At 56.6% G+C, this 14,775-nt stretch overlaps 1 protein-coding gene across 5 annotated transcripts in view; it reads left to right on the top strand.

Annotated features, from left to right (window-relative positions):
- PTPRN2 (protein tyrosine phosphatase receptor type N2) overlaps nucleotides 1-14,775 on the top strand; it is a 689,600-nt gene that overhangs the window by 255,406 nt on the left and 419,419 nt on the right. For 4 of the 5 annotated variants that reach the window (XM_033863563.2, XM_033863561.2, XM_033863564.2 and 1 more), the window contains exons 7-9: nucleotides 6,584-6,802; nucleotides 8,516-8,556; nucleotides 9,610-9,989. In XM_033863563.2, coding sequence (XP_033719454.2) covers nucleotides 6,584-6,802; nucleotides 8,516-8,556; nucleotides 9,610-9,989 — 640 coding nt within the window. Of the gene's footprint in view, nucleotides 1-6,583; nucleotides 6,803-8,515; nucleotides 8,557-9,609; nucleotides 9,990-10,582; nucleotides 13,592-14,775 lie in introns of those variants that run through there. The other variant, XM_073810145.1, reaches the window with a different exon arrangement.

Below are 14,775 nucleotides of genomic sequence, written 5' to 3'. Positions count from 1 at the left end.
GGCAAAGTGGATGGAAGCCTTTAAGAACCGTCTAAAATGCAGATTTAAACACAATTTGCTTTATTTCTTGGGCTTATTGGTCCCGGACTCTAATGTTTTAAATGCCATTCAGCTCCAAAGTCTAGCTTTCTCTGACTGTTCATTGTGTGCAAAGTTGTGTGCTGAGCCTTTAGGGTGAGCAGAGGAGTAGAGAAGGGTCACCTGGGGGCAGGGGTGTCAGCCAGGGCTGCAAGGAGGAAGGGTTCTCTTCTTACATAGTGAAAAAGGACGAGGCAAGAAAAGACCAGCCTTCTTCTAAAGCCCCAGAGCTTCCCGGGGTTACCTGTCCGGACCAGTCCCAGGCAGGCCATTCCACACCACTCGCCCCTGGAAAACTGCCCCTGCCGTTCGGTCTAACATCCTTCAGAACCTCGGGGAGCGTTCAGGTAGATTCAGTGGGCCACGAGCACAGGATCCCTAGGAAGGCGCAAGACACAGCAGCCCTGTCCTCAAAACCCAGCTTCACCTGGAAAGCACCAGCGAGAAAGTCAGAAGGGAGGCCCAGAGGGCCAGGGTGTGTGACCTCCCCGGGGGCGCAGCTCTGGAGAGCTGGCTGTGCCGGGCACCCAGCGGGTGTAGTGCGGAAGACAGAGACGTGGGTGACGCAGATAGTGGCTGCCCTTCTGCAGGACAGTCGAGACCAATTAGTAGCCCTCAGGGCTCATGAAAACCCACCCATCCCTGCTCCCGAATCAGTAAATCAGGCCACAGGCTTCACGTGCGTGGCAAATGTTCATTTGGTAAAAACTTAGAAAGGAGACCCTCTTCCTTCATTTATTCATTATTTACACCGTGTCGCCTTTGAAAAAGCTTTAATTCACATAAAATTAAAAGACCAGTGGGCAGTAGGATAATGGCAAGGGCAAACGGCAAAGTGTGAAGTGTGGGATTCAGACACGGCTGGTCCAGCTTCTCCTGTTTAGGACACGGTGTCTCGGGTTGTGGCCCAGCTGGCAGTGCCCCTCGTTAGGGTGTTGTTCTGTATTCTGTGATCAGTTCTCTATGGAAACCGGAATGGGTAAAGGATTATTTGTTGTGCTTTTTATCAGTTGTAGAAGTAGTAAATGGTTACCATGCAATACCAGAATAATAGATGGACACCCTGGATCTCATCACCACCAGGCAGGTGTTGTGAGCGCTGGTGTGCCTTTTGGTGCTCCGTGTGCGTTTGTGAGGCCTGGCACCGCACGGCTGACCCGGGTGTGGCCGTGCGCAGCTGCTGCTTCTCCTCTGCACGTCCCTGCAGTGCATTCGCCAGGGCTCGTTCTTCCTCCATCGCTGGGTTAAAATTCAGGCAAGTCCCATGAACTCCAGTCACTCTTAGGTAATAAAAAGCGCGAGGCCACTTTTGTATTTAAAGTTTTAAAAATTGTGGCAAATACACATTGGTTTGGCTCTGATCATAGACTGAGTTCCTGTCTGCAGAACTGCAGCATGAAGCGTGCACACCTGGGCATCTCCCATCCAACCTTTGCTGCGGGGAGGGAGCTCGGCAGTTCTCACATTCAAAGGGTGTTTCCGTGAATGGGATCCAGATGCCTTGCTGATTCAGCCCATTTAGTTAATGTAGACGGATTTCAGGGGCTGCCCCGGAAGCCCTTCCTGGGAAGTTTCCTCCTGTGGGGTCTGCATTTGCCACCCAGCCCGTGTCTAGGCTACTCCCCTGAGTGGGATAGTGGTGAGGATGAGGGTGATGAGCGTGGTAATGGTGATGGTGGTGATGTGTGTGTTCGTATGTGCCTAAACTGTGTACTTTCATGTACACGTGGTGGTAAAGGCACTTAGGAGCAGAAGCTGTTGTGCATGATCACATCCTCTTTGTGGAAGCAGATTTGTGTGAGGTTAACCGCACACCATTGCTTATTCTCTAAAGCTTGTAGCATTTGTCTGGGGGACCCTATTAAGACATATAATTTCTGTAGGTCAGGCCTGCAGCAGTTGTTCATGGGAGCTGATCTCCTACTCCAGGCCTTACATATTTGATGTCCTGACATTTCATGTAATTGCTCTGCTAGAGCCCACTTGGCACATTGAAAGCTACTTAAAATGTCATTATAAGCCGGCCGGATCTCGGAATTACATGGTGCGGCAGCCGGAACAGAGCGTCTCACTTTGATGCATGTGGTATTTGATTGTGCTCTGCGCCACGGTCCCTCCAGTCCACCAGGGCTGGCTACACTCTTTAAAGAGGATTTCCTCATTTCTCCTCATCTTCAGAGGACTGACAGTGGGCGCCTCTGAGCTGACTCACTGTGGTCAACCGCAGTTAGCGGGAGATGATCGCTGACACGAGCTAATTGCTCTCCTCCTAAGTGGTCAGCCGCTTAGCATCTACCATTGTATACCTATGGGTTTTTTAGTTATTTTTCACTAATGGTAATCTGAAAAGTTTCTTTTTTGGATGAGAGGAGACAGTTTTAGGAATTATATTTTATGATACCATTTTGAAGATGGATGTGTCTTATTATAGTTAGAGAGGCCCACGTTCTCTGGTCTTTATCTTAAAGAACGTGAGTGTTTTCACGCTGCAGGTCTGTTTCTGCTCTTCCCTCCAAATAAGGAGAATAGAGCTGAGGGAAGGTAAGGGAAAGGACATGAGGCAACTGTAGGGAATAGAGCTGAGGGAAGGTAAGGGAAAGGACATGAGGTAACTGTAGGGAATAGAGCTGAGGGAAGGTAAGGGAAAGGACATGAGGTAACTGTAGGGAATAGAGCTGAGGGAAGGTAAGGGAAAGGACATGAGGTAACTGTAGGGAGGGTTTCTCTGAGTTGTCAAATGTCAGCACAGATTATTGGAGGAGGGGCACAACTTCCCCTTAGCTATTTGGTTGTTAGACGTGGTAGACAGTCTAAACATTCGATTTCGCTTTCTCAATAACCCCTTCAAGTGGGAGTTACTGACCCATCTACACAGACAGACCCCGAGACTGGAGCCTGGGTGTGGCTGGCTGCAGAGCACACTTTGTCCAGATCGTGACTCCCTGTTTGTGGTGGGTCTTTTAGGATTTCTGACTTGCCCTGTGTTTGACCAACATCCTTCCTGCCCTGGGTTGCACAAAACAAAACATCGCCCTGTGGGATGCTTTGAGGGGCTGCCGAGAGCCTCCACCCCTTCCCAGGCTCCCCCAACGTTGGGAGCTGACCTCACACTGCTCCTCCAGCTTTGCTGTCCGTTGTCACCCACCTGGGCTCTGTTCCGTCCCCTGAACCTCACATCCGGTCCATCTGGACCTGCCATAGAAACACATAGGCTCCCGCCAGCTCTGCCTGCTGCACCGCCACCCCCAGCTGGGTTCCTGCAGGAGCCGCCTCCGGCCTCCCGGCTCTGACCTTGTCGCAAGCCTGCAGGCCTCTTAGAATTGTACACCAGATGACGACTCACTGCTCAAAACCCAGCAAGGGCTTCTCATCCCACTCAGCAAAAATCCAGGTCCTTTTCATGGTCTGAGACCCTGTAAAGTGCCCCCGACTTTCACGCCCCGCTTGTTGCTCCAGGTCACCCACTCTGGCCGCCTTCCTTCCTTCCAGTGCTCCTGCCCCAGGGCCTTTGCGCTTGCTGTGTCCTCTGCCCACAGAGCGTTTCCTTAAGATAGTCCCTGGGCTCAGGACTTCCCTTCTTTGGGTCTCTGAGCTTTTCTCCGACAATCCTGTCTAACGCAGCATCGTCCCTCCCCACTGCCCCATCCTCCACGCTCTGCATTATTGTTCCCACAGCCCCGTCACCGCCAGACATTGTATGTGTTTGTTTTTAATTGTTTATTTTGTTTCTTCTACTATAGATGAACGTTCCGTGGAAGCAAGTGCTTTGCTAACTGCATTATTCCTGCACCTTGACAGGTAGCTGAGCACAGAAAACGTGCAGCGAACATTTGTGGAAGGAAGGAAAGAACGAAGGGTGGGAGGAGAGTTCCTGCTCTTGAGCTCTGCCGTTTAGGTTTGAGACCCTCTGGGAGGCCTGAATCCCTCACTGATTATCCACCTCCCTCATGACCTGGAATGTGTGTCTCCCACCCAGGCAGCCTGAGAGCAGCTGGGGGGAGGGGCGTGTGTGGGCAAAAAGATCACAGGGCGGCGACAGGCCCTGGCCCCCTGCACAGAGGACAGCACCAGGGCGTCAGCAGATGCGGACCCGGCCGCCCACAGGCCAGGCCGTGCCCAGGAGAGTCCGCCTGCTTCAGCCACAGTTCGGTCCGCGGCGACTTGCTACCCAGGGTCTGAACTGTCACCCTGACACCCGTGTGCCCCCATTCGCATGACGGTTCTAGTGCAGTAATCCCACTGGTCCTGTTCCTAAATCTGGAATCGGAGAGAAAGTGGACTCTTAGAAGGACATGTTCTGGACCCCTTGAAACCGGCCAACAGTGCGACTCAGGGGCTTAACCGCGAGGTGGTGAAACATCCTCGCAGGGCCCAGTCAGGGCAGGGAGTCCACCTTGGACCCTTGTTAGGAGGGACACAGCTCTGCGTTGAGGATGGTCCAGCGGAGAACAGGAGCAGATCCTCGGTGAACCAAGGCCCTGGGGAATGGAACGTTCTCCCCAGCTGAATTTCCTGGTTAAGTTTGCGTTCCGCAGAAACACATTTTGGATCCAACACTTGTTAAAAAACGTCTCGTAAATGTACTGATCCATTTCCTTTGCCTTGGTCGGTGTCCTGGGACGCCATGGTGGGTCCTGCCATGCTGTGGCCCCTGGCAGGGACCACGCTGCAGGGGCCAAGCCTCGGCCTCTAGTTTCAGGGCATTGCGTTTCCTCACCTCTTAGGCCATGGCCGCGACAGTACAGACCCCTGAAAGTTGACGTGTCTATAATGCTAGAGGCTTAATAAACAGCTCGGTGTTGTTTCTCTTACTGTTTACTCCACCTTAGTTTTTCTCTTTTCTACGAAGCAACCTGTGCCCTTTGTCGTCCCAGAGAAGCAGGAATTCTGACGCTGTGTGGGGTCGGGGTCCCTCAAGCCTTCAGCCTCCTGCCCTGGTCTGGGTCAGGCTTGCTTCTCTGTTTTTACAATGTTTCTGTTTATGAGGAAGTGAGAAATATTTTTCCAGGTTCACTGCTGGAAGGCAAGCGTTTGGTCCCTAAACGTGTCTACGGGGCTGTGGGGGGAGGGATGCAGGGGGAGGTGGGGATGCAGGGGGGCAGTGCCCTCCCCAGGGGCTCAGGTCGGGGTCAAGGACCACGGAGGCAGCAGCCACAGGGAAGTCATCCGTCTGCATTTCCTTCCACGGGAAGCTGTTTCAAAGTGCAGGTTTTATTACCGTTCAGGTGTGGTGAGACCAACAGATCAGGAGAGGGTTATCGTGAAAAAGGTTGTTTCCCAGAGGCGGGGGCCACCCGGGGAAGCACCAGGCTGGTGACGGGGCAGAGGGAGGGGAGCTGTAGGCAGGGCCTTTCTGTGGGTTTGCAGGAAGGAGCAGGCGAGGCAGCACCGGCTGGTGTGAATAACGTCAGCGGCTCTGGGGCAGAGGGGCAGCCCCTGGTTGTTGGGACCCGGGCCCGGGGTGCGCAGGGCAGGGGGCCAGTCGCCTGGGGGCGGGGCGGGGCTCTGGGTTGGTTGGTTGGCATTTGGAAGCAGCGTCTGCTGTCTGTACATGTGGGCGGCCCCGGGAACGTCAGTCTCTCCGGGACCGGCGAGGCCCAGAGCTCAGAGCCTCAGGAGCTCCTGGTTGACACGGAATCAAGGCCGGGGCTGTCACCACCCTGCAGCAAACCTTGTGGGGGACTCCGGGCCACCCCACTGCTCTCCAGCCAGCAGAGCTTTTCCTAGCATCTCCTGCACTGCAGGTCCAGGGTGAGGGACCATCGTAACTCTTTTCTTTTCAATAATATGAAAATGTCTTTCTTCCACTCTCACGTCTGAAGGATATTTTCGCTGTGTAATCTAGACTTCTGAATTAGACACCTTTTCTTTTAGTGGTTCAGATGCATCCTCATATGTAAATGATCCAGTGTGTACTTGTGTATCATGTCACGTATGTCGTGCTTACAGGGCGCTGGGTGTGTCCTGGGGCACCGCCGTCCTGGCCCCGCCTCTGGCCGATTTAGCGTCTCCTCCACCTCGGTTCTCTGTGCGGCCTTGTGAGCTCGGCTGGGAGCGGCCGTCGTGTGGCTCTCCGAGTGCCTCGAATCTCTGAGTTAATGCTCTTCACCGATTTCAGGGCATTTGTGGAGGTTGTTTTCTTTTCTTTGTCCCCTTCTCTCTCTCCTTTCCCTCTCAGACCCAGTCACACTCGTGGCGCCTGAAGCTGTACCACGTTGCCGAGGTGTGGCCAGTCCTTTCTCCCTGTTCCACGGATGAGAATCGTTTCCATTGTTTGTCCTCAAATTCACCAGCTCTTTGTTCTCCATCATCCAATCTGCGGTTAAGCCCATCCAGGGAGCTTTTAAATTTCAAATACTGAACTCTTCACTTGCAGAATTCCATTTGGCCCTTTTTTGCTCCCGTCCCTCTGCTGCGCTCACCGTTGCCACCCATCTGCATCATTGTGTCCTTGTTCTAACGCTGTCCCTTGTCTCGGTTTGTCTGTTTCGTGTGTGCCGTCTAGGGGCACGTGTTCAGGCTCTGCTGAAGGACCTGCAGGAGCGCCCGGGCAGCGTGGAGGGTCTGAGCGCCCTCGATGTGGCCGAGGCAGCCCGTGCGATAGCGAGCGCGATGCCAGGCGGGCGCGCGGAAGGGGAGCAGGACGGCGCCGGGAGAGGCGGCGGAGGGCCGAGAGGCCAGGCGGGCCGCTCGGGGGCCGTGCGCCACAGAGACGGCGTGCCAGGTGAGTGCCTCCCGGCCGCTCGCCGCGTGTGCGCGTGGTGCGCTGGGCTGCATCCTTTCTGCTGCGAGGTGGGATTCATGTTAACGATTTGTGTCTGTCTGAACTTTTGCCTCTGAAAGCCTCCTCCGCAGGCTGAGCCTTCCAGAGCACGTAAGCTGAAGGGCGAATTGCTCTGTGGAGGAGGGGGCTGTGATGCCTCCGGGTGAGGTTCCGGGTGAGCAAAAACAGGAGAGAAAGAGGTTTTGTCCGGACTGTGTGAGCGAGTACAACATGGAGGCAAACATTTGAATAATAAAGTGAAAGAGGTTCATTCAAATGTCTGCTTGAGGCCACACCAGCCTCTGGGGCTGCTCCAGGGAGAAAGCAGAGATCCCCACCCCCTGGCACACGCCCACTGGCGCACACTGACACACACACACACAGACACACTCACACCCCGGCACATGCACAGTCACACACACACACAGAGACACGCTCACACCCCGGCGCATGCACGCTCACACACACACACACACACAGAGATACACTCACACCCCGGCACATGCACTCACACACACACACACACACACACATACAGAGACACACTCACACACACAGACACACTCACACCCCGGCACATGCACACTCACACACACTCACAGAGACACACTCACACCCCAGCACATGCACACTCACACACATCCCAACATTCACACTCACACACGCTCACACACCCCAACCCACTCACATACATGCACCCACTAACAGCCGCCAGGGAGCCTTGTGCGAGGGCCGAGCAGGGCAGGCCCCGTCTCCCCGCCTGACCGCTTCTCAGAGTTGCGGAAGCTACATTAAAGCATGTAGCGCAGTGCGCTGCACACAGTAGGCACCCAGGAACATTCCAGGCGCAAGGTGCATGTCTCTCCCTCCTCTGTGGGCTGGGACGAGGCTTGCCTGGAAGCTGGAAGCGTGGCTTGACCGATGCAGGAAAAGATGCTGGGCTGCTACTCGGACGAGATGGTCCCTGTCCGGGGCTGGGAGCGTCTGCAGGAGCACAGGAGCCACACACCGACTCCTGCGTGTGTCTTCAGAGGAGTGGCCACCACAGGAAAGTACCCAGTCTGGAGGCATCTCAGCATGAGGTGTGTGGGTCGACACTTCACTTTCCTTTCTGTAACTGCGCACTGCGCCTGGCCCAGCGGCTCTTTCTGCTCTGAGCTACCTGAGGATAACACGTGGCTCCCTGGAACTGGCATCGCGACTGACTGACTGACTTCGTGTCTGAGTTAGTGTGTCAGCCCTCCTCTGTCGTGGACTTTACGGAGCGCCACCTCTGTACTGTAAGCGGAGGTTTTCGTTGTCGTGGGAATGAGGCCAGTTTCACTGTGCCTGACCTACTCGGTGGTCACCCTGTATGTCCTGTGACCTTTGTGCTGACATGCTGGACCGGGATTTTTTTTTCTCATCTTTATTGGAGTATAATTGCTTTACAATGGTGTGTTAGTTTCTGCTTTATAACAAAGTGAATCAGTTATACATATACATATGTTCCCATATCTCTTCCCTCTTGCGTCTCCCTCCCTCCCACCCTCCCATTCCCACCCCTCCAGGCGGTCACAAAGCACCGAGCTGATCTCCCTATGCTATGCGGCTGCTTCCCACTAGCTATCTGCCTTACCTTTGCTAGTGTATATATGTTGGGCCAGGATTTTGATGAGCTCGTGTCTTTCACAGATAACAGAGTGCGAGACGGCGGTGCAGGATTTTACCAGGAGGTAAGATGGGGCGTGTTCGGGTCCTGTGAAACCCAGAGTCGCGTTAGTTTTCTTGTCCATAGTTTGGGAACGTACGTGAAATACAAACAAAATTTTTTCCAGAAAAAGATAGAAAAACCCTCATAATCTCAAATGAATATTCCTCAGAACCACCCCCCCATCCACCCAGGGAAACGGGAGGACAACACCGCCTGATAAGACTTCACACCCACTTTGTGTCGTTGAGGTCGTCCCGCGTGTCCTGGTTTCTGAGGTTCATTTAACGGACGTTCACAGGCTCTGGACCATGTACACCCACGGCGCTGTCCATGGTGGAGCCACCAGCCATATGTGGCTGCTTGAACTTAAACCCATTAAAATTAAGTCCATAAGACTTCAGTTCCCCAGCTGTGCCAGCCACACGTCCCATGCTCCCTAGTAACTGGGGGGGGATGGGGAGACCATTGCTCCTCTGTCGTTGCCAAGGGGCCCCTCGACAGTGTGCTGGTCCAGAGGGGTCTGGAACAGGCTGATGCGTGTGCAGGTGTGCGCACACGTCCACCCATGGAGCGCTTTGTTGGTTTTCCCTGTTGGAGAACTTTTGCTCATTTGTATTAGCCTTAAGGATGCAGAAAGTCAATTCATAAGCAATGGCAGTGATGTGGTTCTACGAAACCCTATTTTGTGGGTGGAAAAGAAGAATTTCTGGTTAGTACTTCTCTTGTCAGATTATGTTAGTGGTTCCTGGTTCAGTGCCTGTTAGCACGTGGTGAAGAAAACACCAACAATTCTTTGACATGTCCATCAGAAATAAAAAGTGGAGGGTTCGGCTGTCCGAGTTGCGGAGGGAGCCATGGGGTCTAGGGACACGTTTCTAATTTGGGACGCAGAGGGAGAGGCCAGCAGAGCTTGGGCTCTCCAGACGACATGCATTCGGCTGGACGCCGAATTTGCCCCGTGTGGCCCACTCCAGCCCCAGGCTCACGTACGCCAGTGCCCGCTCCCCCGAGAGTCTGGTGCTGATGCCTCTCTGTGACTTGGGGCACATTCTTAGGCTGGTTTCCTTTCTGCCAGGTCAGCCGTTTGGGCGTCAAACTCGGGGACCTCCTGCAGGGTCCTGGGTCTCCATTCCTGCCTGGAGCCCCCCATCTTGCCGGGTCTTTCAAGACGGAGATCAAGAAATCGGAGGACCCTGAGGCCTCCCTGTCTTCAGAGGAGGATCGCGTTGGGGTGGAGAACATAAAGAGTCAGACCTACTCCAAGGAGCTGCTGCAAAGGCCGCCGCACCCGGAGCCGGGGCCGGGCGGACTTGGGGCATCGCAGCTCCGGGCTCCGGCGGCCCCGCAGGAGGACCAGCGCCCCGGCGCCGGGGCCCGGGGACCCCCCGGCCAAGGCCTGCGGCTGGAAGTCCAAGCTCCCCAGGAGGAGTACGGCTACATTGTGACGGAAAACGAGTGAGTGGGAGCTTTTCATCTCTCCGTGGGTGAGATCCTGGCCCTGCGCAGGCTGGGGAGACGCTTTCATATTTTTCCCCATCTTCACCTGGAGGTGGAGGGTGGGCATCCCTGGTCTTGCAGGTGTGGGAGGGCAGCCAGGAACCAGCCATCCCCCTGACTCCGTGTTCTGGACCGGGAACCCGAGCTTCAGGGTGATTCTCCACCAAATAAACCCCAAACAAAGCCCTGCCCGGCTCCTTGGTCCTGGCGCCATCACCTGCAGCTCAGGCCACAGGGTGCCTGTTGGAGCTGGAGCCAGGGTGTCTCAGGCAGGACGGGCGGTGCAAGGGGCGCCCCGGGCAGCCCACATTGGCTAGCACTCCAGAAGCTTCAAGTCGTCCGTATACTAGGGTATGAGTCACTCTTCCGAGGGAAAAACGTGCCGCCCACCATGGAGTGTTCTGTCCTCTCCTTAATTTTGTGCTGAGCGCAACAAGGGACAGAATCAATGCCACGTGCCCAGCAAGTGACAGGTGGTCGGCCTTGTTCTTCAGGCCATCTCACTAACGAGCCTGACGTTTGACGCTTCGTAACGGTGCGTTTCCTTCAAGGAATGGACGTGGGGATTCCAAGGGAAGACACGTGTGTCTGGCTGCATGCACAGGCGTGCGTGTGTGCAGGTGCGTGTGCAGGCGTGCGCACGCGTCCACCCGCGGTTTTGCTTCTGCGCCCTCCGGTGCCTCTGGTCTGCATGCACAGGCGTGCGTGTGCGCTGGTGCGTGTGCAGGCGTGCGCACACGCCCACCCGCGGTTTTGCTTCTGCGCCCTCCGGTGCCTCTGGTCTGCATGCACAGGCGTGCGTGTGTGCTGGTGCGTGTGCAGGCGTGCGCACACGCCCACCCGCGGTTTTGCTTCTGCGCCCTCCTGTGCCTCTGGTCTGCATGCACAGGCGTGCGTGTGTGTGCAGGTGTGCGCAGGTGCGTGTGCAGGCGTGCGCACGCGTCCACCCGCGGTTTTGCTTCTGCGCCCTCCGGTGCCTCTGGTCAGGCGTCGAGCGTGCTTCGGTGGTTGCTCCCCGTGGGGAGGGGCTCCGTCAGAGCGGGAACCGTCTCTCCTGCTGACTCCGCGGCCTCTGCGCTCCCGCCTCCGCGCGCGCTCACCGTCGCTGCACCGCACACGGCAAACCCAGACGCTGCGTCAAGGCCCCGTGAAGCTGACGGTGGTGTCTCGCCTGGGTTTGGAGGCTTCTGCAGCACTGACGCCTCGTTTCTCCAGCCTTTTCATGAAGATGCGCCTGCCCGTTCCGGCCTCCACACCTCCGGGCCGTGCTCCTCGCACCCTGTCTGCCTTGAGCCCCTTTGCTCAGAACTGGAACTCCCGCTGGGTGTGTCAGAGTCACACGTGACCCAGCGCGCACGGGGGCCTGGATGGTGCTGTTGCGTCAGACCCTTCCAGCAGCCTGCTGCCCGGTCTGACCTGTGCCGTGGGTTTTCCCTTTCTCAGCAGACATTGCTCTCGTGTGTGTGTGTGTGTGTGTGACGTGTATGTGTATTGTATGTTTCTGTGTGTGTGTCTGTGTGTATCTGTGTTGTGTGCACATGGCTGTGTATATTTGTGTGTGTGCATGTATGTATACACGGGTGCACATGTATGTGTTGTGTGTGGGATGTATGTGTCTCTGTGTGGTTGTGTGTGCATGTGTGTATGCGTTTGTGCATACGTGTGTCTGTGCATGTGTGTGTAGTATGTACGTGTTCCTGTGTGTGTGTGTGTGTGTGTGTGTGCATCTCTGTGTTGTGTGTGTGTGCGTGGTCACTGGAGGGACCCCTGTGCAGCTGCTCTGAGCACCTTTCCTCCCGCCAGGATGTCCTGATGCCCAAGGGCTGGTCCCCGGCGCAGGGTACGGGGCTGCTCCTGTCTGGGGCCTGGGGCTTAGCTGCGCACGCAGGAGACCGAGGCCCCATGGAAGTGCTGGGAAAGGATTCTGATCATTGGGAAGACTTTTTGAGTCTGCGTGAACAACGGAGAACAGAGGATGATGAACTTTAGAGCAGGACCATCCAGGCCTACCGTTCTCAGCATCACAGGAAACCCAGCGTGCGTGGACGACACCTGGATGGAGGGAGACCCATCTCGCCGGGTGTCTCCTCCTGTTCTTGCTGACTTTCCTGTAACGCGAAGCCACTTCTGAGCGTTTCTTCTCTGCGTCCAGAGTTCCTTTTCCTGAGAGCTTTTCCTTGGCCTCACCTTCGGGGCCTGAACACTTACCTGCTACAAGCGCGGGTTAAAGAAAAGGATCATTATCTTATCTTGGCCGATTTCCCGTCTTCCCTTTTGCTGTTTCTGTCGGATGGAAGCTCTGTGGTGCAGCCGACAGCCTTATGTCCAGAGCTCCCTGTGTGTCACAGGGGAGACCTGCTCCAGAAGCGTCTCCCACCCTCCCTCCACGGACGGACGGAGGTTTCCGCCTCTGCTGTCAGAGTAACTGGGAACTTGGGATTCTCGGGGGCAAGATTTCACCAGATCTCAGTTTAAGCCTTAATGGATCAACTATTTACTGACAGGAATCCGACACTGTTCTTTTCTTCTCTTTATTTTAGTTGCTTGGTTCTTCCTGAAAGGAGGAGGAGCGTGCCGTCTCCTCCCTGACGTCGGCAGGGATGGCGCGGCTGGCCTCGCGCGTCCATTTCCTGGTGGGCGGGGCTGTCGTTTAATCCTTTGCCACTTGCATTTTCATCCTCTCTACAAACTGGATGGATTATTCAAGACGCGTGAAGGGCAGGGCAGCCATCCCAGGTCCTCCGAGGACGATTTAAAAGTAATTTCAAGTTAGGTTGGCAGGAAGTGACCACGGGACGGAGGCTGCATGTGAAGCAGAGGGGACGCTCACCCGTCAGCAGAGGCCAAGCCGCTTTTACAGCTGAAACCCTGGGAGCTATGAGGTGCGCTGGGCAGGGACGCCCCCCTAAGGAGACGAGCCCTCGTGTCCTGCAGGGACCTGTTCCTGTACAGGGGTCGTCCGAGCCGCGCAGACCGAGTTTGCGTGAGCACGTGCCGCGGCCCCCGCGCCCTCACGGATCACCTGGAACCCCCAAGGTGGGGCGAAGCCCGGGTCCCACTGGTGGCTGCCCCCTGGGGCTCAGTGCAGAGACCGCGGAGGCCGCCTCGGGGTGGGAATCCCACAGCGGCAGATGACCCGGGTCGTGGCGGCGGCGGTGCGGGAACGCATGGGGGGGCGCGCTCACCAGATCGGGGCGTCAGCCGCAGCGCTCGCCGCGGGGAGGCTGCCCCCGGGGAGAAGCGGAGCAAAGGCTGTGGGTCGGGGGAGGCTGTCAGGAGGGCGCCCAGGGGCGTCGGGCCGCGCTGCGCCCTCCCTCCTCCGGGCAAGGGTAGGGCCTGGGCAGTGGAGTCCGGAAGAAGGGGCCCCTTGGGGCAAGGCCTCGGGAGCGTGTGCCGCCCCAGGCCCGTGCACCAGGCTGCCCTGCCGGGCCGGGTGCCGTCCTTCTCCTCTCAGACACCTGCCGCTCGAGCCCTCGGGGAAGCCTGCCCGCCCTCCGCCACCCCTCACCACAGTGGGAGAGCCGCCAGCGCTGGCAGCCGGGGGGTGGGGGGGCGGCGGGAAGGGGGGCTCCGCTCAGCCGCGGGAGGGGGGTGTCCAGCCCTGGTTCTCCTCCACCCTCCACCCCGCCCCGCCCCGCCCGAGCAGCCCCTCAGAGCTCACGTGGCTGCTTCCGTGCTCGTGGGCAGCCAGGAGTGGGTCCTGCCCATCTCTGCGGTTCCTCCCTCCCTTGCTGGAGAAGGAGACCTCCAGAATGTCGGGGGGCGGTTCTGTGTATACGGTGGCAGCGCAGACTGTAGTTACTCGGCGCCACTCTCAGGCCGTGTCTCGGTGACGTGTTCAGGTGTGGCCGCATCTCTGTGCGGAACCTTCCTGGACAGCCCTCCCATGACACCATCCATCCTTGCGTTCGTTTGTCTTTAAAAGACGGTCTTCGGTGTGAGGGGCTTACTATCACTTCAGATTGGCGGGGGCGGGGGGTGCCGTAAGGAGTGAAAAGAATCATTCTTTGTGTATTAAAAAATGGTAAGAAAAAGAAACAAAAAATATCCCAAATCGAAAATTCTTGACTGTATAGTTGGTAGTTCTGGGAACTGTCAGTGAGAAGAACGGTGAACAGTGGTCTTCAGGCCCCAGAGGGTGGCCCAGTTCTGCCTTGTCTGTTTCCTGCCGGCCCTTCTGGCCTTGGCGCCCCAGCTGTGAAATGGGACGAGTGTTGAGGACCCACAATGACCGAGACACAGGAGGTGCTCACAAAAGGAAAGAGATCCGGACGTAACACGGTGTAATTTTTCCCCTGAGGCAGTCAGACATATCTCTGTTCAGCTTGGTGGGTTGTTTTGAAATTCAGCTGGGGAAAGTACAAAAGTAGGCTGTGAGATTCAGACACCCCGGGGTGTCTGTGTTGTTAATGAAGGCGTAAGCAGTGTTAGCCGGGTGGGTCCCCACGCCCGCGATCCCGTGTCACAGCTCGAAACAGATCTTTACCTGTAAACGTCTCACCCCGACCCAGCTCTCTCCACGTCGCTCTCCTCGTACTGGTTGCAGGAGCCCAGGGACGGCGCTCAGCCCACCCCCGCCCGCTTCCTCTGCCGTCACCTGGGGTGAGGTACCTCCCTCCCCGCCCCCAGCTGACCGGCTCCTCTCCTGTCCGGGAGGCTCTGCCCACGCTGACGCTGCCGTTTCCACGCCAGCCTTGCCCCTGCAGGACCCCTCCCAGGTCTCCCCGCATCCCCTCCAAACTTC

The sequence above is a fragment of the Tursiops truncatus genome, chromosome 9, assembly GCF_011762595.2.
Source record: "Tursiops truncatus isolate mTurTru1 chromosome 9, mTurTru1.mat.Y, whole genome shotgun sequence".
In the NCBI taxonomy this organism is placed as follows: domain Eukaryota; kingdom Metazoa; phylum Chordata; class Mammalia; order Artiodactyla; family Delphinidae; genus Tursiops; species Tursiops truncatus.
The sequence above is the reverse complement of the archived record's forward strand: the minus strand, read 5'-3'. Positions and strand labels throughout refer to the sequence as shown.